Source organism: Lagopus muta, chromosome 24, assembly GCF_023343835.1.
Source record: "Lagopus muta isolate bLagMut1 chromosome 24, bLagMut1 primary, whole genome shotgun sequence".
NCBI classification, from domain to species: domain Eukaryota; kingdom Metazoa; phylum Chordata; class Aves; order Galliformes; family Phasianidae; genus Lagopus; species Lagopus muta.
The window spans coordinates 1,253,806-1,281,376 of NC_064456.1; the positions used below are offsets into that span (position 1 = coordinate 1,253,806).

At 62.4% G+C, this 27,571-nt stretch overlaps 4 protein-coding genes across 7 annotated transcripts; 3 read left to right on the plus strand and 1 right to left on the minus strand.

Annotated features, from left to right (window-relative positions):
- Window positions 1-337: 337 nt before the first annotated feature.
- On the plus strand, window positions 338-11,821 carry GNAI3 (G protein subunit alpha i3). Its single transcript, XM_048925926.1, has 9 exons — window positions 338-664; window positions 4,734-4,776; window positions 4,866-5,007; window positions 5,470-5,627; window positions 8,105-8,233; window positions 10,213-10,342; window positions 10,513-10,666; window positions 11,098-11,290; window positions 11,359-11,821. The coding sequence occupies exons 1-8, from the start codon at window positions 547-549 to the stop codon at window positions 11,286-11,288; spliced, it is 1,065 nt and encodes a 354-aa protein (XP_048781883.1). The 5' UTR covers window positions 338-546; the 3' UTR covers window positions 11,289-11,290; window positions 11,359-11,821.
- Window positions 11,709-15,419, minus strand: GNAT2 (G protein subunit alpha transducin 2). Of its 4 annotated transcripts, none has more exons than XM_048925925.1 (8): window positions 15,286-15,419; window positions 14,516-14,558; window positions 14,215-14,356; window positions 13,981-14,138; window positions 13,766-13,894; window positions 13,506-13,635; window positions 13,212-13,365; window positions 11,709-13,106 (listed from the first exon to the last, which is right to left on the minus strand). In XM_048925925.1, exons 1-8 carry the CDS (start codon window positions 15,401-15,403, stop codon window positions 12,916-12,918), a joined length of 1,065 nt encoding a protein of 354 aa, XP_048781882.1. In that variant the 5' UTR covers window positions 15,404-15,419; the 3' UTR covers window positions 11,709-12,915. The 4 variants fall into 4 exon arrangements, with proteins under 4 accessions (XP_048781882.1, XP_048781880.1, XP_048781878.1 ...); XM_048925923.1 differs by having other exon boundaries at window positions 11,709-12,811; window positions 12,912-13,365; XM_048925921.1 differs by having other exon boundaries at window positions 11,709-13,365.
- Window positions 15,420-17,114: 1,695 nt separating this feature from the next.
- On the plus strand, window positions 17,115-23,920 carry AMPD2 (adenosine monophosphate deaminase 2; the record flags this gene model as incomplete). Its single annotated transcript, XM_048926282.1, is given in 18 exon segments — window positions 17,115-17,598; window positions 18,243-18,367; window positions 18,591-18,721; window positions 18,973-19,041; window positions 19,489-19,600; window positions 19,699-19,885; window positions 19,982-20,123; window positions 20,199-20,288; window positions 20,509-20,638; window positions 20,708-20,902; window positions 21,265-21,396; window positions 21,470-21,633; window positions 21,763-22,090; window positions 22,092-22,385; window positions 22,463-22,636; window positions 23,477-23,503; window positions 23,505-23,591; window positions 23,678-23,920. Coding segments are annotated over 18 exon segments (2,694 nt in total), but the record flags the coding sequence as incomplete, so codon positions are not given.
- Window positions 23,921-24,640: 720 nt separating this feature from the next.
- LOC125684259 (glutathione S-transferase 2-like) lies at window positions 24,641-26,707 on the plus strand. Its single transcript, XM_048926283.1, is given in 10 exon segments — window positions 24,641-24,729; window positions 24,848-24,923; window positions 25,129-25,184; window positions 25,276-25,357; window positions 25,450-25,550; window positions 25,820-25,834; window positions 25,836-25,916; window positions 25,964-26,107; window positions 26,611-26,670; window positions 26,672-26,707. Coding segments are annotated over 10 exon segments (687 nt in total). The 5' UTR covers window positions 24,641-24,693.
- Window positions 26,708-27,571: the final 864 nt, after the last annotated feature.

The window sequence follows — 27,571 nt, forward strand, 5'->3', positions numbered from 1 at the left end:
GTGGGGAAGGGGCTGCGGCTTTGGGATGGGCACAGAAACTCTCCATGGGAAAGGCGCCTCGCCCCCCGCCCTGCACGGCCCCGGGACCGCGAGGTGTCGGATCGTGGCACCCCCAACTCAGGGCTGGGGCCGGCTGGACCCCACAGTAACCTCAAGACTACAGCTCCCATCATGCCCCGCCGCACCGAGGCGGAAGTGCCGCGAGCCCCTCTACATCCCGTCGGACACTGCTGCACCGAGGCGGAAGTGACGCGTTCCTCCCAGCTCCCATCACGCACCGCTGTACCGTGGCGGAAGCGGCTTGCGACTCCCGCTCCCATCACACCCCGCCGCATCGAGGCGGAAGTGCTGCTCCCAGCAGGCCGCGCCCGGGCGGCGCTTCCCGGCGTGCCCCGCGGGTAACGGTCGCGGCGGGCGGATATCCGGCGCCGCCTGCGGGAGCCGCCCCGGCTGAGGGAGAGGCGCGGTTCGGCTCCGCTCCGGTCCTTCTCTTCTCGCTCCGTTCCTGCCCGGTCCCGGCCCGGCGGCCGCCGCCCCGCCGCCGCCATGGGCTGCACGCTGAGCGCCGAGGACAAAGCGGCGGTGGAACGGAGCAAAATGATCGACCGCAACTTACGGGAGGACGGCGAGAAGGCGGCCAAGGAGGTGAAGCTGCTGCTGCTGGGTGAGGAGCGGCCGGGCCGGGCGGGCCGCGGGGAGATCCGAGACGGCGCCGCGGGGTCCGAGCGATTCGCGGCCCTTCGGAATCCCGGGCAGCGCCGTGCGGCCGTGTGGCAGCGCTGCTCGGAGCGGCGTTTCGAGGCGCGGCCGTTCCCGGGCTGTGGGCCGCCGTTCCCCGTTGCTGTGCTCGGCCCGGCCCCGCTGCCCCGCACGGCCGCTCCCGGTGCGCTGTTCGCCAGCGGAGCGACGGGCGCGGCGTGCCCCGTTCTGCTTAATGGCACTTCTGCTTTCCCAGCGCCGCTCCTCCCGTCAGCGCTGCGTTTCCCCGTTCGTCGCGTTCTCTCCTGGGGGTTTTGCGGTGGTCGGCGCAGCGCTTTGTTCTCGGGGGCTTCGCTCCGTTTCGAACGACGCCCGCGTGTTGTCAGGGCAGAGCAGCACTGGTTTGGTGTCTGCAGGTCCGGTTGTTTCCTCGGGGCCGTTTGGGGGCTGTCCGACCTCGTCAGCGGGTGGTGGAGGTGAGGGGGCAGCCAGGAGGCAGACGGAGATCCATGAACACAGAGCTCAGGTGGGGCTTGGGAGGCGCAGCGGCACGGCAGGGCGCTTTGGGCCCCGGCTGCCTTTGAAAACACCTCTGCTGTGCTTTTTGGGTTACTCACAGGAGCTCTATGGAGTAATGGGACGCAGTGTGACACCGGAGCAGGGCTCTGTATTGCGTTTCTCTTAAGGAGCAGCCGCTCGGATCAGGTTCACACCTGGCCCGTGTTCTCAAGCCAGCTTTCAATCCTTCCGCTCAGTTTTATGGCCATCCAAGGCCTGGCGCTCCCCTAACATGTGAGCGAAGCAGGGCAGCTGACGGCTACAGGAACAAACAGCCTTCAGTGCCACAGCACGGAGCGGATGGAAAAGTTCCTGAGCTTTTTCCATTGTTTGAGCAAGCGTTTTTCTTGGGGCCGCGGTGCTGAGATGCCCTGGATAAGCAGTGTCTCGTGTCATTAAGTTGTTGTTGGAGCCCATGCGGCGGTTTATGTAACCAGAGCAGTGCTCTCACTGTTGTGCTGATGCAGTGAAGTCGAGCAGAAACGTATTTCTTTAGAGCGAAACTTTGGGCACCACCCGGAGCTGCGGCCTCGTTTGGGCTGAGCAGAGCGATGGAGGGGAAGGGAGGAGGTGAGGGCAGTGCTTACACACAGTGCTGAGAGCTGTGTGTGTGGGCAGGGCTGCCTGGAGCCCATTCTGAGCCCTGAACGCAGCCTGCTTTCTCTGTTTGCCCCCGGGCCAACGCGGCTCTGCAGGCAGCAGCACGTCGGTGTCGGTGTGGGAAGCTGCGGGGTTTTCCAGCTGGGATGAGCAGGGAACGGAGCACAGCTGCTCCCCTTGGTGCTGTCCTGCACCCTGTCCTGTGTGCCATGTGGAGGCACGTGGTGCAGCAGGTGGCCGGGTTTGGGCGCTCGTGCCGTTATCCCAAAGGGACCGAAGAATGAAAACCCAGCAGTTCTGCTCACGTAGCTTTAATCTGCAGCACTGCCCGAGCAAACAGCAAACTCGGCTGCTGGCTCCCTCTGCTCCTCCTGAAGCCCCTCCTGCCCTTCGTTCCCTGCTCACCACGAGCTGCTCTGTGCTGTGCTGTCACCTTTTGTTCCCTGCAGCCGATGCTGGCTCTGCTTTCGTGTTTTCTCAGTTGCTGTTTGTGTCTCCTTCCCTCCCCGCTGCGTCGGGATCGGCCGCACAAACAGCGAAGCTGAGAGCTGGGGGTTGATGTCCTGCAGCTCCGCTTTGGGCTCCATAGGAACCCAAATGCTGCCACCTCCATCAGCATCCCCTGCTGTCAGCATTGCTGCTCTGTGTAACGGGGCCACGTTTGAGCTTTGATTTGGTTCTGGCCGTGGTTTGTTGGGCTGTTAAAACAAAAACAAAGCAGATGGCAAAAGTTGGAGGGGTTCACGTGGCTCGGTGGTGGCTGCCGAGTGCAGGCAGCCCCAAAGCGCGTGGGGCTGGGGAGGAGAAGGGAAGGAACGAAGCGAGCGCGGCTCAGTGAGCTGTGTGAGCCGCCTGGTGGAGCCGTGGCTCGATGACCTCCGGTAGCATTTTGTCGCCCAGCTGCTGGGGGCTCAGTGCGGGCTGGGGGGCGAGGAGGGCTGTGGTTGTGCTGCTGGAACCACGGGGGTGGGGGGAAGCCGCACCAGTCTGCAGCTTCCCCTACAACAGCAGGGAGGTGCCGTGCGGGGTCTGCGCTCCTGCCAGGGCTGTGGGCTTTGTTTGGGTGAAGGGATCGGCGCCCTCCGGCTCCTGCACGCGGTGGGGGGGGGTTCAGCTTTCAGTGTTTCCTGTTCTGGTTCCCTGCTTGTGTTTCTCCAGCAGCCCTAAAGAGGGACGTGCTTTGTGTGCTGTTTGTCTCCTCCTTAAGGCGTGAAGGGGAGGAGGCAAACCGAAACGGAATGTCGCTGTTCTTAGAAGCTGAATGCTTTGCTTTCCAGACACGGCAGCGTTTTGTCCCGATGGGCTCCAACGCGGTGACACCTCAAGCCTCAGCTGAAGGCAGAGGGGTTTGAAATGGCACCGTGTGCTTGGAGCAGCATCCCTGCTGTCTGTGCTGTCACCGAGGGGATGGCTGAACCCAAAGCCAGAGCAGAGCAGTGGGCACTGGCAGGACTTTGCCTGCAGGAGGGGGGCCGTGTGTCCCCAAAGGAGCAGAGCCTTCTGCTGTGCCGTGTTTGGGGGCTGGAGGTGACCCAGCAGTGTGTGCTCTGTGTCTGACGCCCTGCCAGGCCTCACATCGGCTCTCTGTGATCACTGAGAGCTGTCAAAACATGGCTCTGCTTGTTTGCATTGCTCAGAGGAAACGCTCCTTCAGCATCAAAGTGACCTTGTGGGACCATGGGAAGCTTTGTGTCATTGAATAGGGCAGAAGGAATCCTGGTCAGCACCTGGGATGCGCCGGGGGAGCTGGCAGTGCCCTCAGTCAGTGCCAGGCAGCCGTGGCCCCTTCCCAGGGCTCAGTTTGGCCCAGCTCAGCGCTCAATGGGCCGTTTGTGCTGGCTGTTGTGTCGCTGCACAGACAGCAGGGCTGCGTCCCCATGTCAGCTATGGGGAGAACCAGGGGTGAGGACGCATCGCTGCCCTTCTTTCCTGCGTGTCTGACGACCTTAAAGGAGCTCCTTCTCCCTGTGCTGGTTGTGGGGCAGCTCTGTGTCACCGCACTGTGTGTGAGTGAGTCCTGGTCCTGAGTCACAGCCACCAAATGCAGCTCAGCATCGTCCTTCAGTGCCTGCAGCACAGCCAGCCCTGGGGCCGAGCCCCGCAGCTGCAAACCCTGCGCTCTGCAGTTCAGTGGGACGCAGGAAAATGGGTGGCAGGAGCTCCTGGCTCTGCAGGTGGGAGCTCAGGAGCTGTGCTGAGGCCTGGCAGCCAGCCTGGGTGCTGGGAAATGGCAGAGGGTGGAAGCTGGGAAGCAGCACGGCGTGCCCTGCTGCTGTGGTGGGGCTGGGAGCTGCCGTGCGGTTGCAGCAGGAAGCCGGGCTCTGCTCGTCCTGCTGCTGACTCAAGCAGCTGAGTTGCTCTGCAGGCCTGGACAGGTTCTGTTCTCTGTGTTGTGCTGCTGCTTTGGGAGTGGACGAGGGGCCTTGCCAACCCATTGTGGCACAATGTTCCTCCTGTGACACAGTAACACATTTCTGGGCTTTAGTATCTTAAGCTGCTCCACCTGGGTCACCGACAGCAGTTGGTGCGGCTCTGCTTCCTGCTCTGAATCGGGCTCTCTTTGAACGCCCCGAGAGCTGTGGCTGCACTCAGCTGCTCAATGGGGGCTTTGCTTCCGTGTCTCTCTGTCAGAGAAACCTGCACCCCAGTTTTCTTAGAGGCATTCCCTGCTCTCCCTGCCCTGCTGCACGGTTGGCAATGTGCTCTGGGAGCTCCTCACTCCTTTGGGGCAGGTGAACGCTCACTTCTGTAAGTGAAACAGATGGCAGCCAGGCGCCCCAACCCTGCAGCCCCCCCAGCTGGGAGCACAGGGGGGCAGCCTGCCTTCGTTCCTCCCTTCCCCTGCTTGCTAACTGCACTTGGTTTGTGCCTTTCAGGTGCTGGCGAGTCTGGCAAAAGCACCATCGTGAAGCAGATGAAGTAAGTGAGGGTGCAGGCATGGAGCCGCATTGCTGTGCATTGCTGCCCTTCTGCTTTGGCTGAGGAATGACAGCTTGGTTTTCTTCCAGGATTATTCACGAGGACGGCTACTCGGAGGAGGAATGCAAACAGTATAAAGTGGTTGTCTACAGCAATACTATCCAGTCCATCATTGCCATCATAAGAGCCATGGGAAGGCTAAAGATAGACTTTGGGGAAGTTGCCAGAGCAGTAAGTACTTCACTGATTTTTTTCCCTTCTTCTGTGCTCCAAACTGTGTTAACGAGTGCTGGGCATTGGCTGGGTTTGCCACAAGGTGCAGCCATGGGAGGCCTTTCATCATCTGCTCAATGTAAACCACAAAGGGTGCAGAGCAGAACAGAGCTGGGGCAGCTCCAGGTGGTCCTGCAGCGTGCAGGGCGCTGTGCCACATCCACACCCTGCTGTGTGAACCTGTGCAGATGTGAGGGCTCACATGAGAGCCTCACCCAGGCTCAGAGCAGAACTCTGCCGGCTCCCCAGCACCTGAAGAGCAGCGTGTGCTGATGTGGGGGCAGGCAGCAGGACCCAGCTGTGTGTGCTGCCTGGGGATGGGGTCGGTTAGGAGACGGGCTCCCTCGCCTCTCAGCTGTTGCAGCAATCCTTAAACTCATAACCAGCTCTGATTTCCTTTTTAACCCCCCTCTCCCACAGGACGATGCCCGCCAGCTGTTCGTGTTGGCTGGAAGTGCAGAGGAGGGGGTGATGACGGCCGAGCTGGCTGGAGTGATCAAGAGGCTGTGGCGGGATGCTGGGGTGCAGGCCTGCTTCAGCAGATCCAGGGAGTACCAGCTGAACGACTCTGCCTCCTAGTGAGAGACCCTTTGGGCCCCTCCATGGGCTGGGGGCGGCGGGGTGGGCAGGAATTGGGCTCTGCCTGCAGGCACAGCTTGGCTGGGAGCGATGTGAGGAGGGGGGCTGCTGCTTCTGCACCAAAGCCATTCCTGTCTCTGTTCTACAGTTTGTAACCGAAGCTGCTTGCTGCTTTTTGGCCAAAGCTGTGCGTTTGCTGCTTCGTGAACCCAGGAAGGAGGGTGGCTGTGGGGTCGGTTGTGCTTCCTGGTGGCTGCCTGAATGCTGTGCCTGGTTTGGCCAAGTTTTAAGCCTCTGAGAAATGAGTTTGGAAATGCTTTGTGAAAACCTTCAGATGAGTCACAGCTCGGTTCCCCGCAGGCTCTGTCTGCACAGAGCACATTTGCAGCTTGAAAATAAGCAAGAATACTTCTGAAACTGTAAGACCTCAGCAGAGGATGCTGAGTTTAGATGGAGGCAGGTGAGCTGACAGGAGGAGCGCTTCTGAGATCCCTGCAGGGAAGAAGCCTCAGATTCAAAGGGAGAAAAAAGAGTTGGGAATGAGAGAGCAGATTTAATAGGAAGGTGTGGGGGAGAAGAGGAAAGCTGGAGGGCTCTGTGTTGGGCTGACGTGGGGCTGCAGGGGGAAGGAGTGGGGCAGAGTCCTGCTGCTGTGTGCTGCTGCTGAGCCTTGAGCTGCAGAGGGCAGCAGGGCAGGCAGGAGGCCATCAGACTGCTCCTCAAGGCCTGGCTGTTGTTAGAGGTGTGCTCCTCAACGTCCACCTCGTGCCCCAGCCCTGGGGCTGCGCAGGGGCTGAGCCCAGCACTGACCCACGTTGTTCTGCTGTGTCAGGGTTTGCTTCTATGCGAAGCCTGCAGGAAGTTGCCTTCAATCAGCTCTGTTTTCTGAGGCTGTCACTAAGCAACGCAGCCCTTAGGAAATGCTGCAGAGTGCAGAGAGGAGCTGAGCTGCTCCTGCAGCGCCCTGCCTTGCTGAGGCTCAGAGCAGGCAATCAGCTGAGCTGCAGCCCTGAGTGCCTCATTGCTGCTGTTGCACCCTCAGCTCCTCGCAGACACTGCAGCCCTTCTGCTGCTGGTGTGGGTGCTGGCTTCTGGTGCTCCCAAGGCTGCTTCACCTCTGCTTGTCTGCAGGGCTGAGGTCTCAGGGCTGGAAGCCCTGCACCCTTTTGGTGTGGCATCACAGATGTCTCAATCTTGCCTCCCCTCCCTGCTCTCAGGCTCTGCCTGCTGCTCTGCCCCAATGCCAGGGGTAACCAGTGCTTTATAAGAACCTCTGGGAGCCATTTTTGCCTTTGAAAGTGCTCTTCTCAGCACTGAAAGGAAAAGTGACCCAGCTGTTAGGAAAGCACCGCTCAGGGTGCTGTGGAACCACTCTGTGCATGGAACAGGGAGCTGTGCTGCACTCCTACCTGGAAGCAACACTGCAGAACATTGCTGCTGCTGGCCGTGCTGCGGTGAGATGGATGGGGTGATGGCAATGGGGATGGAGCACGGATCCCAGCACCCACAGCTGCTGACCCAGGGCCTGGGAAGGCTGAGAGCAGCAGCAGGGCAGACAGGAGTCACACTGTGGGCTTTCAGTCAGCATTCTGTGCCCAGAGCCTCATTTCAGGGCATAAAGGAAAGAAAACAAAAGAACAAAATCTGCCCTTCTTGCAAGCTCGTGTTTATCATACAGTGTCAGAGCATGGGAAGGTGCTGGCTCTGTAAACATGAGGGTGCAAGGCGGGGAAGCAGTGTTGCAACCTCAGCCTACGGAGGAAGCCTGGTGGCAAAGGAGATTGCAGAAGGGCTGCAGGTTGGTTTGGGGAGCTGCTGTTGGCAGATCCTGAAGCCATGTTGTGCAGCACTGCCTGCAGACCCTCTGTGGGTGGTGAGTGCTCCAACCCACTGCAGGCTGCTTGGGTTCTGTGGTGTTCCAGCAAGTCTGGATGTAGTGGAGGGCATCTGGGGGAGGCTGTGCCTGTGTGCTCTGGGCGGCCCTGGCCTCCTGTGTGTCCTCTCAGCAGCCACCGTGGGGCAGCCCTGGCTGTCAGCTGGCCTTGCTGAGGGGTGTGAATGAACCTGCCTGCTCTTGATGCTGAATTTCCTCCTGCTGGCTCGTTTGATGCATCCTTGCCCTTTACAGCCAGCTGCTGGATTTATTGCTTTGCAGTTCCGTGCAAAAACAAACCTTGACTGCTTTGAATTGCCCCAAGAGATGGCACTCTTGGCACGGCTCCTACAGCAGCAGCACCTCCTGCACTGCCCTGCTCCCAGCACACACTGCAAGGTCGTGGGGGGGGGAGATGAGAAATTCCCCCCCCTGAGGGCAGAGCCGTGGGACCTCGTGTCTGTTGGCTGCGTTTGAGGTCTGCGCTGTGGGCAGAGCATGAATGCATTCGGTGATGACTTTCTTCTGCAGTTCATAAAAGATTCATAGCGAGGGCGCAGCCTAAAACAAAGCTTTGCCGTGGCCTTGTCTCTTCTGGTTTAGTTACCTGAACGACTTGGATAGAATATCCCAGCCGACCTACATTCCGACTCAGCAGGACGTGCTGCGCACCAGGGTGAAAACGACAGGCATTGTGGAGACACACTTCACCTTCAAGGACCTCTACTTCAAGTAAGCCAAGGGCTTGGCGTCCTGGGGGCTGCAGTGGCTTCCTGGGGGCTGGGGGGGGATGCAGACCCCCAGCAAAGCACCTCCTGAGCGCCGCTGCTCCCCGTGTGCCAGCACTGCTCTCTGGTTTGACTTTTCTTTGCCTTCTTCTGTTCTTTCCAGCTGCTTTTGTGTTGGACTCGCAGACACAGGTACTGGCTGCTTGTTTGCAGGATCAGAACAGCAACAAATAGTAAAAGGGCGCTGATTCCTGGCTGCTGAGTTTTGAGTGGAACCCCTTTCTTTGGTGTGGGAGCTGAGGCCCTGGCCTGGCTCTGGGACGTGGTGCTGCTGTGTGCACACAGGAGTGCTGTAGGGACTCCTGGCCCTCTGTGTCCCCTGCCTTGCTGGCTCCCAGCAGTGCCCCTGTCAGCTCCCTCTGCCCCATAGCAGCTGCTGGAGTGCAGCTGAGCTCCCTGCCCTTAGCACTCAGCCCTCCCTGCTGTGTGTCCCAGTCCCAGCAGGCAGCCCCAGCCCTGGATGGAGGAGCACTGTGTTGTGTTGTGGGTGAGTTTCCCTTCATCCTCTGGCCCTGTTTTCAAGCTGTTGTTGCTCCAAGCCTCTAAATAAGCATTTACTGGCTTACTTTTAGCTTGTGTTTGAAAAGAGCTCTAGCAAAACTCCGTGTGTTGCTTTTAGAACGTGGTTTGCTTGCATGCCCTTTAGGAGAACAGCAGTGCTTTGGCTTCTGTCATAACTCACAAATGGTTTCAGCAGAAGTGTTTTGCACCGTGGAGCTGTTTAACGTGGCTGCTGGTTCATCCAGGGAAGCTTTGCCTTCCATCACAACGTGCTGGGATGTGTTTCCAGCTGCAGGGCTCAGTGCTCTTTGAGAAGGCATCGCGTGTGATGGATGGGAGCTGCTGGGGGCACCAGGCTCCCTTCAGCATCACAGCCCTTCTGCTGCTCCTTCCCTGCCCTCCTGCAGGCAGGAGGTGTCTGTCATGGAGGGGTTTTGCTGCACAAAGGAAGCAGGGAGCTGCCTTCCCCCTGTGGTGGTGGTAAGGCTCAGCTGTTTGCAGTGGGCCGAGGCGGTCGAGGTGACTTGAATGTGGGTCGGTTCGAGGCCGACTTGTCAGGGATGCCATTTCCTTCCAGATGAATCCGTGCTAAGAGCAGCTGTGCTGGAATGGCAGGAGCTGAGCAAATAGCCTCTATCTGTGCAGAGATCTTCCTCTTTCCTTCTGGGAAGCAGCGGGCATTTGCCTTAAATAGAAGGGCTGGAGTTGGCAGAGCTGCTCTTGCGGCTCCCTGCTTTGACGTCGCTGCTCCTCTGGGCCTGGCTGCACAGTGCCCCTCTTGTCCCTGTGTTTGCTGCGATAACAAAACCCGTGCTTGTGATTTCTGTGGCTCTTGGATACGTGATGGATTGGAAGGCGCTGGGCAGCCCTGAGCCTCAGCAGAGCAGAGTGCTGCTGTCAGCCATGGTGCTGGGAGCTCCTGCGTCGGAGATCTGAGCTGCAGCACCTCACCTGGTTGTTTCTGTCTTTGTTTCTGTCTTTGTTTCCATACATAAAAGCATCCCTTGACCTCACGGTGTGTTTGCACTCTGCTCTCAGCAGCGTGCAGGTAGATAGCAGTGCTCCACATAAGCCTTTGTCGGGCTCAGCGTAAATGAACTGGAAGAGCTGATGTGAGTAGGTGTTTGGAGGCCAGTCAAGCAAACGGATTGTTGCTAAGGAAATGGGAGGCAGGGAACAAAACAAGCAGGGCCCCGTGAATCAGCAGCTGACAGCTGAACCTCGAGCTGTTCTGCTGGAATGGCTCTGAAGAGAATCGGAGCCCGGTGCGGTTCTGAGGGAGGGGGCTCTGGGTTGCTCCCAGGCTTTGTGCCTGGTTTGCCCTGCATCCCGCTCGTCTGCAGGCCCTTTGTGAGCCTCCCCCACCTCCCGTGTCAGGGCAGGGCTCTGTGTGGGCTCTCAGTCTGTGCTGTGCCTCTGCAGGATGTTTGATGTCGGTGGGCAGCGGTCGGAGCGCAAGAAGTGGATCCACTGCTTTGAAGGTGTCACAGCAATCATCTTCTGTGTGGCCCTCAGCGATTATGACCTCGTCTTGGCCGAGGATGAAGAAATGGTACAGCATGGGGCTTTGGGGGGGTCCCCAGCGCCTGGCCGGCGGCCCTGGAGCTGGAAGCAGGCTCAGGCTGTGCCGGGCCTGGTGCTGCGGCCTGGTCCTCGTAAAGCCTGTCTGCCCCTGAGTAACTGCACTGCTGCATCACCCTCTTCCTCCATTCTGCCTTTCAGAACCGGATGCACGAGAGCATGAAACTGTTTGACAGCATCTGTAACAACAAATGGTTCACAGACACGTCCATCATTCTTTTCCTGAACAAGAAGGACCTGTTTGAGGAGAAGATTAAGAAGAGCCCACTAACGATCTGCTACCCAGAGTACACAGGTGGGGGCCCAGAGACACAGGGGAGAGGGGGGCCCACACACACACAGGTGGGGGCACACGTGGGGCTCTCCTGTCTCCAGGCTCAGGTGGAGCCTCTGCAGTCTGTGGCTCTGTCCTGTGGCTGCAGCTCTGTCTGTGGGGCGCATGCTGGCAGCCCAGCCCCTGTCTGTTCACCCAGGAGATGCAGTGATGCACAGCCTGTGGCTGCTGATCCCTTCTGGGTCTCCTGGCTGTGAGATGTGTGCTGCTGGCACCTCACCGAGCTGAGATCAGCGGCTGGGAGCAGAGCTGAGGGTTGCAGGGAAGGGTTAACGGTGGATTGGGTTTGGAGCTGGATGAGGCAGATGGCTGCGAGCCGCTTAAAAGGTCCGTGTAGAAACTGTGTGCTGTGAACTGCTGGCTGAATGCAGGCACTGATTGATCTGTGCCAGGCTCCAACACGTACGAGGAGGCGGCCGCCTACATCCAGTGTCAGTTTGAGGACCTGAACAGGAGGAAAGACACCAAGGAGATCTACACGCATTTCACCTGCGCCACCGACACCAAGAACGTGCAGTTCGTGTTCGACGCCGTGACGGACGTCATCATCAAGAACAACCTGAAGGAGTGCGGCCTCTACTGAAGGTAAAGCCGAGCGGCTGGGGCTGGGCTGGGCTGCGCTGCTCCCTCTCACCTGGCCGCTCTCCCTGCAGTTCTTCCAGAGCGCCCTTGGCAGAAGCAGACTTTGCTGCCTCGCTGGGGACGGCGGCGTGAGCGGGACCAGGGGGCTGAAAGCAGCATGCAGAATCGTCGCGTTCTTTAGCACAACCTTCTGTATTTGGGACCTTTGAGTTGGTGGGGTGTCGAGGTTGGGTCAGGGCAGGACGGCCCTGGCTGGGCTCTGCGTCGCCCTGACGTCGTTTGGATGGCGTGACCCAAACGTGTACAGCTGTTGTGGATTGAGGTGCTGGGTTCCAGGCCTTCCATATGTAGCTTTCTCTCTTTCTTTGGTTACCAAACCACCACTAGTCTGTTTTTAAGGTGTTTTGTTTCGTTATTATTATTGTTTTTCCCATTGAGAAAACCGTAACTTTACTAAACTGCCTTTCTTTCTTTGCAGAAGATTCTTGTTTTAAACAAAATAAAAACCAACAGAAACTATCACTGATCTATGCACACGTGAGCAGGCCGTGCCCAAGCGCTCCTCTTAGCAGGACCTCTCTGTTTTTAACACTTGGTATTTCTGCCCTGTCTCCCAGGCCCCGCTGCTGTGGCCACGCGTTGGCAGCGCATGGTGAGGGCAGGAGCAGTGCTGATGATGGCAGTGCTGTCGGTGGGCAGGCTGAGCTCTGTGCTGCTGGAGGCCGATGGCCCACGGCCTTTTGGTGCGGGGTCTGTGTGCACAGCATGCCTTTACTCTATGTGGTGCCAAATCCCCCTTTGCCATCGTTTTCCCCATAGTGACGTTCGTACCCCCGTCGCTCCGTTCCTTTGCTGAAGCGTCACCTGGGGGCACTTTCTCCCGGGTTCTCATTGTGTACAGTTCTGATCTGTTGTAGCTGGTGGCAGTATTAAAGTGGTGAGTGAACGGTTGGGTCCTTTCCCTGCTTTGTGCCTCGTTGTGCTGCTCTGCTCATTGGCTGGGGGGCAGAGGGGGGGTTGTTGTGTCTCAAAGCCCCTGGGCTGAGGGGAGCCCTGCAGTGATGTGGGAGCAGCAGGAGGTGTGGGGGTCCTGTGCCTCCATCCTTCAGCACAGCACACACAACACATCCATTCATGCACATCTCTTTATTGCGTCGGTTTGGTTTTTTCCTAAGTGAAGCTGCGCCGATGGCTGAACAGCGAGAGCATGCAGGGCTCCTCTACAGCAGGATGGATTTATTTACAAGCAGCCAAGAGCAAATGGAGCTCTAAGCAGCGCGATGCCCAGCGCCCCAGCGCCCGTTTCCTCTTCCGCTGCGCTGAGCTCTGTGTGGGGGAGCCCAGCTGGGTGCTGCCCCAGAGGAAACGGCCGAGATGTGGGGCAGGGAGGGCAGCTGGGGCCCCTCCTGGCGTGGGCTCGGATGTGGGGGGCAGCTTATAGAAAAAACAGGGGGTTGGGGAACTTCATGTTGTCCTTTTGGCTCTGCTCAGCAGAACGGTGAGGTGGGACTGCAGCCGGCTCTTCTGAGGGGGGGAGAGAGAAGGGAAACTTCCCCATTGCTGCCAGCTCTTTGGGGCTGGGGTCGCAGCCCCCATCGTGGTACCAGGTGCCTCCCCCCCCTACCTGCTCAGAAGAGGCCGCAGTCCTTGAGGTTCTCCTTGATGATGACATCTGTGACGGCGTCGAAGACAAACTTGACGTTCTGCGTGTCTGTGGCACAGGTCATGTGGCTGTAGATCTCCTTCACGTCCTTCCTCATGTTGAGATCCAGGAATTGGGTCTTGATGTAATTCCCTGCATCTTCAAACGTGTTGGGACCTGGGCAGGGAGCAGCGGGGCTGGGGCTGGGGGCTCCCTGGAGCCATTGCTGCTCTCCGTCCTGGTGCCGCAGCCCCCCTTCCCCATCTCCCCCCCATCGCTCACCATCGTACTCAGGGAAGCAGATGCTGAGATGCACCTTCTTGATCTTCTCCTCGAAGAGGTCCTTCTTGTTGAGGAACAGGATGATGGACGTGGCGGCGAAGAACTTGTGGTTGCATATACTGTTGAAGAGGTGCAGGGATTCGTGCATGCGGTTCTGCCAGCGAAAAGGGGACAAGCGTGGGGCTGTGGGCAGCACTTCCCAAAGCAGCCCTGCTGTGAGGAAATGCACTTTCCTGGCCCTGCAGCCCCCGGTCCCACATCCCCACTGCAGTTTCCCCCCCGTCCCTCACTCACCACCTCATCATCCTCCACCAGCACCATGTCGTAGGCGCTCAGCGCCCCGCAGAAGATGATGCACGTCACCCCTTCAAAGCAGTGGATCCATTTCTTGCGCTCTGATCTCTGCCCCCCGACGTCAAACATCCTAAAGGGGAGGGGGGCAGACATAGGGGCAGGCTGTCAGCTGTGTCACCTCCCTTGTGGCCGCCAGGGGGGAGGTGACATCTGCTGCTACGTGGGTTGGTGGCCCCGGGCTCGTTGCCCTCCCCCCGCACCTGAAGTTGAGGTCCTTAACGGAGAACTTGGTCTCGATGATGCCGGTGGTTTTCACGCGGGAGCGCAGCACGTCCTGCTCGTTGGGGAGGTAACCGGGGGCCGTGATGCGGTCCAGCTGGTTCAGGTAGCTGCAGGGACAGCCGTGTGCCGGGGGGGTCGCTGCGCTCCCCAGGGTTATTTGGGGGAGGGGGGGGGGGGTCGGGGCGGTGCTCACTATGCGGCCGAGTCGTTGAGCTGATACTCGGCAGCCCGGTCGAAGCACGCCTGCACGCCGCCGTCCTTCCACAGCTTCTTAATGCAGTCCACCAGCTCCGGGGGCATCGTGCCCTCCTCGATGGAGTCCGCCAGGTTGAAGAGCTGCCTCCCGTCGTCCTGCGGGGACGCGCTGCCCTTCAACACCTCGTCCCCTCCCCACCGCCGGCCGCCTCCCCCTCTGCCCCTCACCCACCGCCCGTCCCGACTCGGCGTAGTCGATGCCCAGCGTGCTCATGGCGCGGATGATGGCCAGGATGGACTGCAGGATGTTCCCGTAGATGACGGCTTTGAACTCCATGCATTCCTCAGGTGTGTATCCATCCTGGTGGATGATCCTGGGGGGGGGGACGTTGGCCGTACCGTCAGGCTGCTCCCTGCCTCCCCAGCACAGCCCTGTTCTGCTCTGGGGGCGCCGGGCGGCAGGGAGACCCCGACCCCACAGCGCCCCGCAATGGGGGGAAGCATCTGGCCGGCAAGGACGCGGCCCCACTCACTTCATCTGCTTCACGATGGTGCTCTTCCCCGATTCTCCAGCCCCTGTGGAAAGAGTGGGGGACACCTCAGCCAGGAGGGACCCCCGCCATGGGTGCTGCAGGGACTCCCATGGGGCTGGGCGCCCACCGTGGTGGTGTGGGGCTCCGATGCTGTAAGCAGCTTAGGGCAGCACGGGAAGCTGCTTAGAATTAGGGCGCTAATCGCCTTCACCCTGTGCCCCCCGCCCCCCAGCTCTGCCACCGCTGCCACTTGCTGCCCCCCGGCCCTGTGCTGGGGGGGGGGGGTCCCTTCCTGTGCCCATGGAGAGATGCTGTGGTCCCACCCCCCGCAGGTGTCACCGCTCCATTCCCTGTGCCCACGTTGTCCCTTTGGTCCCCAGCACCCGTCTGTGTGCCACAGGGCTGGGGGGGCACCCAGCTCATAAGGAGGGGATGGGGATGGAGATGGGGTGGGGATGGGACACAGGAGAAAGAAGGTTGGGATGGGGTGGAGTGCGATGAGGATGAAGTGAGGGTGGGATGGAGATGGGGATGGGGATGGGATGGGGGCTGTGTGTCCTCCTATGGGACCCCCAGGGCACCTTTCTCCCCATGCCTCCCCACTCCCCATTACTCCTCCATGCCCATCCCCACCCTCAGCAGGATCCCAGTGCCGCACATGGAGCCACAGGAACAATCCCCATACCCTCCCCGTTCCCAAGCACAAAGAATAAAGACATGGGGACAATTTCACGTCCCCCCAGGGTCCCCCCCCCCCCCTTCCACCCTACCGAGCAGCAGCAGCTTCACCGTCTTCGCCTCCTTATCCGCATCCTCCTGCAGCTTCTTCTCCAACTCCTTGGACCTCTTGGCCATCTCCTTGTCCTCGGCGCTCGCCCCGCTCCCCATCTCCTCGTCCTCCTCTGCCAAAGCTTCGAGCTCCTCCAGGTCCCCGCGCTCTTCCAGGTCTCCTCGGGTTGGGTGCACGCACCCCTGGGGATGCGGGCAGAGAAACACTTTTAGGGGGGGAACCCAAAAAGGCCGCACCGGAGCGCTGGGCTGGCTGCTTGCGGCCCGGCTGCCCCCCGCGTTCTCCCTTAATTCCCCATGGATAAACCCGATTTCTGGGGCCCGGAGGGATTTGGGGGGGCTTTATTTATCGCTCCCCACGTGACCTGTGGAAATCCAATTAGCCCAAGATGGCAAAGATTAGGGGCTGGGGGGGGGGGGGCTGTATGGTGGGAAGATGGGCGCAGGGCGTTATGTAAGGATGGGGGCCTGAAACCCCACGGGAGATGGGAAACCCCCGGGGCTGTGGGGTGCCGGCACTGAGGGCTGTGGGGTTTGTATAGGGATGGGCTCAGCCCCATTCGTGTCCATTGCCCCCCCCCCGGTGGGGTCGTGGGGTTCCTCGTGCTGGTAAATGGAGCTAATTAGTGCGAGCCGCTAACGAGCGCCCATAATCTGCGCTGCTGCGCCGCTCGCCTCCCGCTGCATAAGCTCTTTATGGGTGCTCAGCCTTCCTCCCCCCACCCCACTCCTCCTCCCCCCCCCCATCCCTGTCCCCACCCCACATTTCTGGGTGTCACCAAAGGGGGGGGGGGGGGGGCCGCACACCCTGCTGCCCCCCCGCGTCCCCACAGCGGTGGCCGTGAGCCCCTCTGCACCCCACAGCACCGCCGCCTGGGTGCCATCCCCCCCCCCCCCCCCGACCCCCCTCCTGCACTGCTGACAAAGGGCGGCCGTCCCTCGCCGTCCCCGCGGCCACAACGCCTCTAATGAACGCGGCGCTAATGAAGGGGGGCCCAATTAAAATACCATCGCCAAGGGCTGGGACTGCGCCCGGACGTCACGCAGCGCTCAGCCCGGGGTCGTCCTCAACCCCCCCCCCGCCCCCTCTCTCCCCAATGTCCCCCTAAGGGCACTGCGCCCCCCCCCAGCATGGCGAGACCGGACGGCTAAAAATCCTCCCCTAAAAATACCGCATCCTCCAGCGCCGGGCTGGGGGCTCTCAGCCCCTTTTGTGCCCGTCCCGTCCGGAGCGGTGGCGCAGGTAGGGGGCACGCGGGGACCGAGGGGGGGGGGGGGAGACAACAGGCGGTGACACCCCCAGAGCGCGGCCCCCGGCTGTTGGAGTGCGGTTGCCCTGTGGGGGGGTCCGGCGGGGGGGGCACAAAGGGGTCTGAGGAGGCACTGATGCTGTTTTTGGGGTGGGGGGCGTCCCTTGTTTGGGGGAGGCACAGCGCTGGAGGGGATGGTGCTGTGTTTTGGGTGGGGGGGGCCAATGCCGTAACTCCTGAACGGGGGGCACAGTGCTGCTGGAGGTGCCAATGGGGGGGAGGGGGTCACTTTTGGGGGAGAGGGGCTGCTAGCTCAATCTCTAAGCCCCCCCTCCCTCCAGCAGGGTGTGGGGGTGATGCTGGGGTTGGGGTCCTGTCCTGAAGGGGGGGGGGGGGGGGGGCAGGGATGAGGTTTCCCCTCCTGTGGGGCTTTGGAGCCCGTCCGTGGGGTCCTGCATGTGGGGGGGGGCAGCGATGCTCATCTCGAGGAGGTGCTGCCCCGTCTGGGGGTGGTTGATGGGGCCGGGGGGGGCACTGCGCTCTGGGGCTCTGCTGCTACCGGAGGCATCGATGCTATTTTTTGGAGGGGGGGTTCGACACCGAATCTCTCTGGGGGCGGAGCGGCGCTGCTGGAGGAACCGACGCCACTTTGGCAGAAGGGGGGGTGGGCAATAGCAGCACCCCCCGTCCCGGGGCTTCACACCGCTCGGCTGGGGGCAGCACCGATCCCCATCCTCCATGGCTTCTCGCCCCGCCCCTCGGTGCGGCCGCGCGTTCCGGCAGCCTTCATCCCTCCTCCTCCTCCTCTTCCTCCTCCCCCCCGCCCCATCCTCTTCCTCGGTCGCTTCCGGGCTCTCCCTCCGCCGGGGACTTTGCTCGGGCTCCGCTTCCCGCATCAATCATCAACCCGGGGGGGAGGGACCGCCGCCATTCCCGGCCCCCCCCCCCCCCCAACCCCCCTGCACCGTCCCCGCAGCGCTATGGCCGCCCCGGCCCACTTCCCCTTCAAGAAGCGGGGCAGCCTGCAAGCGGCCGGCCCTGCAGGTGAGCCCCCCCGGCCCGTAATGCTGTGCCTGCGGTGGGGGGGGGAAGCGGCTGGGGGGGGACGGACGGACGTGCGTGGGGTTCGGGTGAGCGGTGCGGGGCTGCGCTGCTCCTGGGGGGCTTGGGGGGGGGCGGTCCCGGTGTTGCGTCCCTTCCCATCCCTTCCCATCCCTTCCCATCCCATCCCTCCCCATCTCCCCCCCTCCGTTCGGGCAGTGAGGGGTGGGTGTGGGGGGGGCTCTGCGGCTGTGCTGTGGCGCAGCGCTGTGTGCGTTGTGGGGGGGGAAGGAGGAAGGAGGAAGAGGAGGAGGAGGAGGAAGGCTGCGCTGGCACATACGCGGGGCTGTGCCCCCCCCCGTTCCCCCCTCAGTGCTGCGGATGGGGTCGGGGGGTTTCCCCGTGGCAGCTCGAGTGAGCTGTGACATGGGCACCTTCGGCGGTGCCGTGGGGGGGTCCCACAGCTGCCCCCCGCTGTCACTGCCATTGCTTTAACATCCCCCCCCTTATGGTGAGCGGGGGGGGGGGGGAGATGGCGCTGCCTCTGTGTGCCCCCGATGCTGTGGGATGCGGATCCCAGGGGGCTGTGGAGGGGCTGCAGACCCCCCGGACCCCCCCGGGGGCTCACACGCTGTCTGTGCCTGCAGAGGTGAGGGGGGGCTCCCGGCCGTTGCAGTCGGCTCGTTCCCTGCCCGGCACCCCGCACTGCCTCAAGCATTTCCCAGTCGATCTGCGCACCTCCATGGACGGCAAATACAAAGAGATCGCCGAGGTGAGTCATCCCTGCACCGAGTCGGCCGGGTCTCAGCTTCTGGAAGGCGGGGGGGGGGCGTTGGATATGGGGGGGCTCAGCTGCCTCCTGATCCCCAGTTTGCCTCCCTGTGCCCGTGGTGGCAGCGTGGTGCCGCCGTGCTCTGCAATGAGTTGGGGGTTGGAAGGAGGGCGATGGCGGCGGGCTGAGGACGGACGCAGCTCGTGACACGGTGGCCACGCAGGAGCTGTTCTGCCGCTCGCTGGCCGAGAGCGAAATGCGGACGGCGCCGTATGAGTTCCCTGAAGAAAGCCCCATCGAGCAGCTGGAGGAGCGGCGGCAGCGCCTGGAGCGCCAGATCAGCCAGGATGTCAAGTAAGGGGGCGGCCCCCCGTCCCCCCCCCATCCCGTGGGTGTCCCCCCCTCCTGGGGACGGCCGCCGTCACCCCGGGGCTGTCCGTCCTCTGTGCCCGCTCTGTCCTCTCCCGTGGGTGTCACGCTTGCTGTCTGATTTCCTGGTTTATCTGGGCTCTGTCCGTTCCTGTGGGGCATTAACGGGGTGTTTTCTCTCCCCCCACCCCCCCCCCACCCCCCCCACATCCCCTCTCTCCTCCCGACGTCCCCAGACTTGAGCCCGACATTTTGCTCAGAGCCAAACAGGACTTCCTGAAAGTTGACAGTGCCGCCGACTTACAGTGAGTGTCCGGCGCGGTGACACCGGGGCTCAGGGACCCCCCCAGCCCCCCAACCCCCCAGCAGCCCCAACACAGAGCCAAGAGCTGCCCCCCGCCCTGTGTCCACGCTGGCACTGAAGGGGTTCACGCACCGTGGGCAGGAGGTGTAGGGATGGGATTTTGGGGTGATGGGGGCAATGGGCGCAGCGTGGCCCTGCCCCCCCCCCCCTTCTCCCCCCAGCACTGCGTGTCCCCTCCCTCCTGTCTCTGCTTGGGGCTGTCTGTGTCACGAGTCGTTTCGTTCTCTGTCCCACCACCACTTCTCGTTGTGCTCTGTGGGGTCGGGGGATGCATCCATGCATTGGGGCCGGGGTGGGGGGGCACAGCGGGGTTGGGGACGCCCCCAGCCTCCCCCCCATCCCTGGGGGGGGGGGGTCCCAGCCCTGTGCTGACGGCTGCGCCCCCCAGGCTCCTCAAGGAGCAGCACGAGGACCGCGTGGATCACATCCCCAAGGACCGCGAGGCGCTGCTGGAGCGCGAGTTCCAACGCGTCACCATCTCTGGGGAGGAGAAGTGTGGGGTGAGAACCCCCCCCATAACGAGTTGGGCCCCACAGGTGATTTTTTTTGTGTGTGGGGGGGGATGAAACCCCCATTCCTTCTTGATTTCCCACCTCAGGTGCCCTTCACCGACCTGCTGGACGCGGCCAAGAGCGTGGTGAAGGCGCTGTTCCTGCGTGAGAAATACATGGGGCTGTCCCTGCAGAGCTTCTGCAAGACCACCGCCCGCTTCCTGCAGGAGCTCTCCGAGAAGCCCCTGGAGACCCGCAGCTACGAGGAGGTGCCCGAGACCCCCGTGGCTGCCGGTGAGTGGGGGGCAGAGGGGTCCCAGTGCCAGCTGTGGGGTTCCTCTCGCTGAGTTCCGTGGTTCTGTGTGCTTTTGGGGTCTCTCCTTGCTGCAGATGCTGCCGTGCACCCCCCGTTTGCAGAGCAGCACCCCTATGAGAAGTGGGACCCGCAGAGCATGCCAGCCGACCTGGGCTTTGGGTTGAAGATGGTGGATGGCGTGGTGCATGTTTACACCAAGCAGGACCTCACTGACAAGTAGGGGGGTGCCGCAAAGGGTGCGGTGGGCGGTGGGAGATGTGGGGATGTAAGAACCTCTATCCCCCCCCCCAGGAGCACAGAGCTGGACCTGCCCTACCCCGACCTGCAGGAGTTCATCGCCGACATGAATTTCCTGATGGCTCTGATCATCAACGGGCCCATGTGAGGAGCAAGGGGGGGGAAGGGGGGGCACCATGGGGGGACGTTGCTGGTGGCTTTGGTTGTGATGTGCGGCGCCAGCTTCTATCCCACGTCCTCACCTCCATCCTGGGGTCGTTGTGGATGCGCCCTGCTGTGCGCCCACCTTTGGGGAGGGATGTTCTCCCTTCTCTCCCCACACTGACCGCCCTCTCCCCGCTCCCCCCCCCCCCTCCCTGGGCAGCAAATCCTTTTGCTACCGCCGCCTGCAGTACCTGAGCTCCAAGTTCCAGATGCACGTGCTGCTCAACGAGATGAAGGAGCTGGCAGCCCAGAAGAAGGTGCCCCACCGCGACTTCTACAACATCCGCAAGGTACTGCAGGGCTGTGCTGGGGGGCGCATGGGGGGGCTTTGAGACCTGAGCACCCGCTGTGCTTCCCAGGTGGACACTCACATCCACGCCTCGTCCTGCATGAACCAGAAGCACCTCCTGCGCTTCATCAAGAGGGCCATGAAGAAGCACCTGGACGAGATCGTCCACGTGGAGAAAGGCAAGGAGCAGACGCTCAAGGAGGTCTTTGAGACCATGAATCTCACCGCCTACGACCTCAGCGTGGACACTCTGGACGTCCACGCGGTACGGGGCCGTCCCCACAGCTTGGGGATGAGTGGGGCCTTCAGCTCAGCCCTGGCCGTGGGGGGAAGCCTTCTTCTCCAGGGCCGTAGAGTGGTGGGAGATCTTCCTCTCTGCCCCATGGTGGTGGGGTGCCAGGAGGGCTTCTTCTGCAGGGTCATCCTACAGTGGTGGGATGGTGGGATGGCATCTGCAGTGCCAGCGCAGGGTGGTGGGAGATCATCATCTCTGGGTCCATCCCACGGTGGTGCTGGGAGGTGGGATCTGCTCCGGGCTGTGCTGCAGTGCTGGGAGCTGAAAGCCCTGCATGTGGGCCCTGTGTGTGTTGGAGGGGGGGGGGTCTCACGTTGTTGCCCCCATTCCAGGACCGCAACACTTTCCACCGCTTTGACAAATTCAATGCTAAGTACAACCCCATCGGGGAGTCCATCCTGAGGGAGATCTTCATCAAGACGGACAACCGCGTCTCGGGGAAATACTTTGCACACATCATCAAGGTGAGCCCCACGGTGCCGCCGCCATCCCTGCGCTGCCGCTGTGGCTGATGCTCTCTGTTCCCTCCTGCGGCAGGAGGTGATGGCAGACCTGGAGGAGAGCAAGTACCAGAACGCCGAGCTGCGCCTCTCCATCTACGGCCGCTCTCGTGACGAGTGGGACAAGCTGGCCTGCTGGGCCGTCAACCACCGCGTCCACTCCAACAACGTCCGCTGGCTGGTGCAGGTGCCCCGGCTCTTGTGAGTGCCCCAGCCCCGGGGCTTTGGGTCCTGGTGGTGCTGGGGGTCCCGGTCTTATGGGGGGGGTTTGGGGGCTGGGTGAGATGGGACGCGGCGCCGGGCTCTAAGCGTTGTCCATCCACCGCTCAGCGATGTTTACCGGACCAAGAAGCAGCTGGCCAACTTCCAGGAGATGCTGGAGAACATCTTCCTGCCCCTCTATGAGGCCACCATCCATCCTGCCCGGCACCCCGAGCTGCACCTCTTCCTGGAGCACGTGAGCGCTGCGCCCCGACCCCACCGCCTGCCATCCTCACGGCTGGGCCAATGCCTCCCCCCCCCTTATGGCCGTGTGGGTCCTGGTGTGGGGGCTGACCATCCCACTTGGCCTTGGACCCCCAGGTGGACGGTCTTCGACAGCGTGGACGACGAATCCAAACCGGAGCATCACATCTTCAACCTGGACAGCCCTCTGCCGGGGGAACTGGGTGGAGGAGGACAACCCGCCCTATTCCTACTACCTGTACTACATGTACGCCAACATGACGGTGCTCAACCCACCTCCGCAGGTGAGGGCGCATGGATCCCACGGCCCCAGGGGGGGGAGGTGGGGGGTGTCGGGGTCAGGGACCCACAGCTGTCCCCACACGCAGGAAGCGGGCTTCCATACCTTCGTGCTGCGCCCGCACTGCGGTGAGGCCGGCCCCATCCATCACCTCGTGTCGGGCTTCATGGTGTCGGAGAACATCTCTCATGGCTTGCTGCTGCGCAAGGTGAGCGGGGCCGGGGGGCTCGGCCGGGGGGTCTCAGTGCAGCCCTGGACCCCCCCTCACCCTGCCGTGCCCCCCAGGCCACCGTGCTGCAGTACCTGTACTACCTGGCGCAGATCGGCATCGCCATGTCGCCGCTGAGCAACAACAGCCTCTTCCTCAGCTACCACCGCAACCCCCTGCCCGAGTACCTCTCACGGGGGCTCATGGTCTCCCTCTCCACCGATGATCCCCTCCAGTTCCACTTCACCAAGGTGAGGCGGGTGGGGGGAGGGTCTGCGGGTCACCAAGCCCTCCTTACCATGAATGGCTTGGGGCAGCCACCGGGGCGGATGGAGGAGGGGGCGGTGGGGGCCGTGGGGTTGCTGGTGGCCATGGGGAGGGGATGGGGGTCAGCAGTGGCTGTGGGGATGGGGTCGGTGAGGGCTGGTGAGATCAGTGGTGGCTGTGGGGAAGGAGTTGGTGGCCGTGTCCTTTGGGGTGGGGTCACAGATGGCTATGGGGTTGGTAGTGGCCATGGGGCTGGGGGTCAGTGATGGCTGTGGGCTTGGTGGTGGCCATGGGGAGTGGAATGGAGTCAGTGGTGGCTGTGGGGATGGGGTCGGTGATGGCTGTGGGGAAAGAGTTGGTGACCAGGACCTTTGGGGTGGGGTCACTGATGGCTATGGGGATGGTGGTGCCCGTGGGGAGGGGATGGAGTCAGTGATGGCTGTGGTGGTGGCCACAGGGATGGGATGGGCTGGGTGGTGGCCATGGGGATGGAGTCAGTGGTGGCTGTGGGGAAGGAGTTGGGTGGCCGTGTCCTTTGGGTTGGGTCACTGATGGCCATGGGGTTGGTAGTGGCCATGGGCTGGGTCACTGATGGCTGTGGGGGCTGGGGTCGGTGATGGCTGTGGGGTGGGTGGTGGCCATGGAATGGAGTCAGCGGTGGCTGATAGGACAGACTTGGCCATGGCCCAGAACAAGAAGGAGCCACCAAGCTGTGGAGGATTCAGGAGATCCAGAGGGAATGGGGGGAGAACCTTCGGACCCCCCTCCCCATATGGGGGGAGGTGATGGGGGGCTGCTAAGGCCGCATTCCCCCCCCCCCCCAGGAGCCGCTGATGGAGGAGTACAGCATCGCCCGCCACGCAGGTGTGGAAGCTGAGCTCCTGCGACATGTGCGAGTTGGCCCGCAACAGCGTCCTCATGAGCGGCTTCTCCCATAAGGTAACCACCCCCCAACCGGGGACCCTCCAGGTGGCTGCACGTCCCCCCCCCCCCCCCTGCATCCCTCTGCTTCTCTCTGCCCCCAGGTGAAGAGCTACTGGCTGGGCCCCCACTACCTGAAAGAGGGGCCGGAAGGGAACGACATCCGGCGCACCAACGTCCCCGACATCCGCGTTGGGTATCGCTTCGAGACGCTGTGCCAGGAGCTGACGCTCATCACGCAGGCGGTGCAGAGCGCCGAGCTGGAGCCCATCCAGGAGGAGGAAGCGCTGCCTGTCACCCCCCCCCACCCCCACCCACTGACCCCGGCCCCATTGCCGCCCCCCGGGGCTCCGTCCCCCCCCCCTCCCCCTTGCTGCCCTCTTTTCTTCTGCCTCCTTTCTTCTTTTCGTTGTTGTTGGGGTGTTTTTTTTGTATTATTATTATTCGTTTTTTGGTCGTTTTTCATCGCTTTTTCCCCTATCTGTGTTACGGCCCCATGGGGGGGGGGGGGGGGGGTTGGCGTTGCGATGGGCGCTGCGGGGGGGGGGTCCTGGTGTCACTTCCTGCACAGTGAGGCCATCATGGGGGGGGGATGCAGCCCTACCCCCCCCCCAGCACCCAGCTCTGGGTCCCAGTATTTTTATTAACCCCTCCCCCTCCCCTTTTTGCCTCTCCGTCCATTTCTCGCCCAGAGGGCCCCCCCCCCCCCCCAACCCCGTGCGTTATGGGGGGGCACATCGTGCTGGGGACCGGGGGGAGGGGGGCACAGAGAGCGATGTGGGGCCGCCCATCCCTGTGCTCCAATTTGAGGCTGGGGGGGGGGGGGGGGGGCTGCTCCCATGGCCGTGTCCCCACGTCCCCCATCCCGTCCTGTGCGCCCCCCCCCCCCCCGGAACAACAACAACAAAAAAGGAAAAAACAAAAGCAAAGCGAAGCATGGGAAATAAAGTATTTAAGTAAGAAACGGGGCGCAGTGATTCGGGGCCGGGGGGGGAGCGAAGGGCCGGATCTGCGCGGTGGGGGCGGCTCCGGTGACGCGGGGGGGGGGGTGGGAAGGAGGGTGGTTTCGCTTTGCTTTGCTGCATTTGTTCCGTCGGGTCGGTGCGGATCGGCGCTCGGCATGGTGCTGACGTTGGGTTACTGGGACATCCGTGGGGTGAGCCGGGGGGTCCCGGGGGGAGGGGGAGGTAGGTGAGGGTGGTGGGGGTATTTGGGGGAGGGGGGGACAAGCGGCGGCGGGGGGGGGGGTGGTAACGAAGTGGCTGTGCACGCAGTTGGCCAACCCCATCCGCCTGCTGCTGGAGTACACAGAGACCCCCTACCAGGAGCGGCTGTACAGACATGGGCCAGGTGAGGGGGGGCACCCCTCGTACAGCCCGTTTTTGGATGGGGGGGGCACCCAGCGCTGTTCTCCTGCTCCCCCCCCCCCCGTTCCGCCCCACGGACCTTGCTCCTGGCACAAAGCTCTTGGCACGGGCCCCCCCCCCTCCCTTTTTCCCCCCCCCCCCCTCAAATATTTTCCCACCCTGATGCAATGCGGGGGTCCCTCATGCAGCCGAGCCGAGCGATTGGAGCCGTGAGAAGGAGAAGCTGGGCCTCGACTTCCCCAATGTGAGCCGTGCTGGGGGGGCGGGGGGGGGTGAGGAGGGGAAGTGGGGGGGGGCTGCCGTGGCTCTGACCCCCCCCCCCCATTGCCCCCCAGCTGCCCTATCTCATTGACGGCAGCACCAAGCTGACCCAGAGCAACGCCATCCTGCGTTACATCGCCCGCAAACACAACATGTGTGAGTGGGGGGGGGGGGGGGGGTTGTTAGCTGGACAGGGGGGGGTCCGGGGGGGGGGTGGGGGGGGGTCTGATGCATTCCGTGTCCCATAGGTGGGGAGACAGAGGTGGAGAAGCAGCACATGGACATGTTGGAGAACCACCTGATGGATGTGCGCATGGCCTTCGCTTCGTCTCTGCTACAACCTGACTTTGTGAGTGCCCCCCCAGCCCGGAGGGGGGGTCAGTCGGTCCCCTCGGGGGTCCCTGAGGTGACTGTGGGGAGGAGGGGGGGGGGGAGATTGGGGAAGAAGCTGTGGGGTCTCCAGCGCTGGGGTTGGAATCCCATAATGGGGCGTGCAGTGGGGGGGTGCTGCTGCCTGGCCCCATGTGTTGGTAGGGGGGGTTTGTGTGGGTCTGAGGGGTGCAATGGGGGGGTCTGGGGGGGGTCCCACCTCAGCGCTGCCCCCATCCCATCATGCAGGAGAAGCTGAAGCCGGGCGTACCTGGAGCAGCTGCCAGGGAAACTGCGGGAGCTGTCGCGTTTCCTGGGCTCCCAGCCGTGGTTTGTGGGGGGCAAGGTGGGTGCTGGGGGGGGGGGGGAGTTTTGGGGGGGGGGGGTCCGGAGCTGTGCTGACCCCCGCTGCCCCCCCCCCTCAGCTCACCCTTCGTTGACTTTGTGGCCTATGATGTGCTGGAACAGCTGCGGATGTTCGCCCCCGACTGCCCCGAGCTGCAGGGCAACCTGGCACAGTTCCTGCAGCGCTTTGAGGTCAGTGGGGGCCCCAAAATCCCTGTCCCCATCTCTGTCCCCAACCCCGTCCCCATATTATCCTCCTCCATCCTCGCCCCTGTCTTCAAATGATCCCCAACCTGTCCTGGACCCCATCCATCCCAACCTATTCTGTGTCCATCCCCATCCCTGTGCCCTTTCCTGTCCTCAACCTTTTTCCCATCCATCCCCATCCCTGTCCCCATGTGTCCCCAATCTGTTCTCATCTCTGTCCCCACCTGTCTCCACCCCCAATCCCTGCCCCATCCATCTCTCCATTGTCCCCAATCCCATATCCTTCCCCTCTCCCCTTCCTGCCCCCATCCATCTCCCCCCCCCCATTCCCCTCACACCCCCCCCATCCCCATCTCTGTCTCCATCCCCCTTCCCACCCCTGTCCCAATCTCTCTCCCATACCATCTTTCCATTCCCATTGCTGTCTTTGTCCCCATCCCTGTCCCTGCTCAGTCCCCACATTGCCCCCCCCCTTGTTCCCCCCCCAGGCCCTGGAGAAGATCTCTGCCTACATGCGCTCGGGGCGCTTTATGAAGACCCCCATCTTCATTCACAACGGCCGTGTGGGGCAGCAAGAAGGCGTGAGGGGGATGGGAACCCCCCCAAGTCCCCCCCCCCAATCCCCCCCCCCCCAGACCCCATTCCTCTGCAGAATAAAACAGAGGGTCTGCAGTGCAGTGTGTGGGGAGCTGTCATGGGGGGGGGGGACATGGGGACAACTACTGGGGGGGTGGAGGGAGAGGCCGTCCTCTGTCCCCCCTCAGGATAATGGAAATTGGGGGGGGGGGGGGGCGTTATGGGATGTTGGGGCCCCTCTTGGGGGGGGGTTCTTCTCCTCCCCGTCCAGCACAGACACTGCCAGGCCCCCCAGGAGTGAAGGGAGACAGATGTGCCCCCCCCCGCTCTGGATAAGGGACCCCCCCCCTCTGTGCACACTGTGGGCCTGGGGGGGTCCTGTGCCCACAGGATGTGTGGGGGGTGGGGGGGGTTTGCAAGGGAATTCTCCTGGTTATGGGAAACCCTGTGTGCACGAAGTGGGGGGGGGGAGCAAGGAAAATGGGTGACCCCCCCCCCCGGCAAAATAGGGGAACCTCAAGGTAAGGAACAGCCCCCAAACAAAAGGGGGGGGGCGCACAGCTCACAGCCGCGTTCTCCTTTAAGACCCTCCCCCCCTCAAAGCTCCGTCCCCGGGAAAGGAGGAGCTGCAGGAGGGGCGCGGGGGGGGGCGGTGGAAGGGGGGGGCAGCGTCTGGAGCGCGAGTAGCAATGGCGGTGTTGGGATATTGGGACATCCGCGGGGTGCGTGGGGGGGGATCCCAACCCTGGGGGGGGTCCTTTTCTCCATGGGGGGGTCGCTGGGGGGGGGGGGGGGGTCGCTTGAGGAGTATCGGAATTGTTGTGGGTTATTTTTTTGGGGGGGGGGGAAGGGCTGTTTATTTCTGGGGCCCCC

Bases quoted from the DNA above. Each gene is read 5' to 3' on its own strand.
- GNAT2 (XM_048925923.1), bottom strand. From the start codon at position 15,403: ATGGGGAGCGGGGCGAGCGCCGAGGACAAGGAGATGGCCAAGAGGTCC. The intron at 14,139-14,214 runs GTGGGTGAGGGG...GCGTCCCCGCAG, and splicing joins ACGCCGAGTCGGGACGGGCG to GACGACGGGAGGCAGCTCTT. The intron at 13,366-13,505 runs GTGAGTGAGGGA...TTTCGCTGGCAG, and splicing joins TGGTGGAGGATGATGAGGTG to AACCGCATGCACGAATCCCT.
- GNAI3 (XM_048925926.1), top strand. From the start codon at position 547: ATGGGCTGCACGCTGAGCGCCGAGGACAAAGCGGCGGTGGAACGGAGC. The intron at 5,008-5,469 runs GTAAGTACTTCA...CCTCTCCCACAG, and splicing joins TTGGGGAAGTTGCCAGAGCA to GACGATGCCCGCCAGCTGTT. The intron at 8,234-10,212 runs GTAAGCCAAGGG...GTGCCTCTGCAG, and splicing joins TTCAAGGACCTCTACTTCAA to GATGTTTGATGTCGGTGGGC.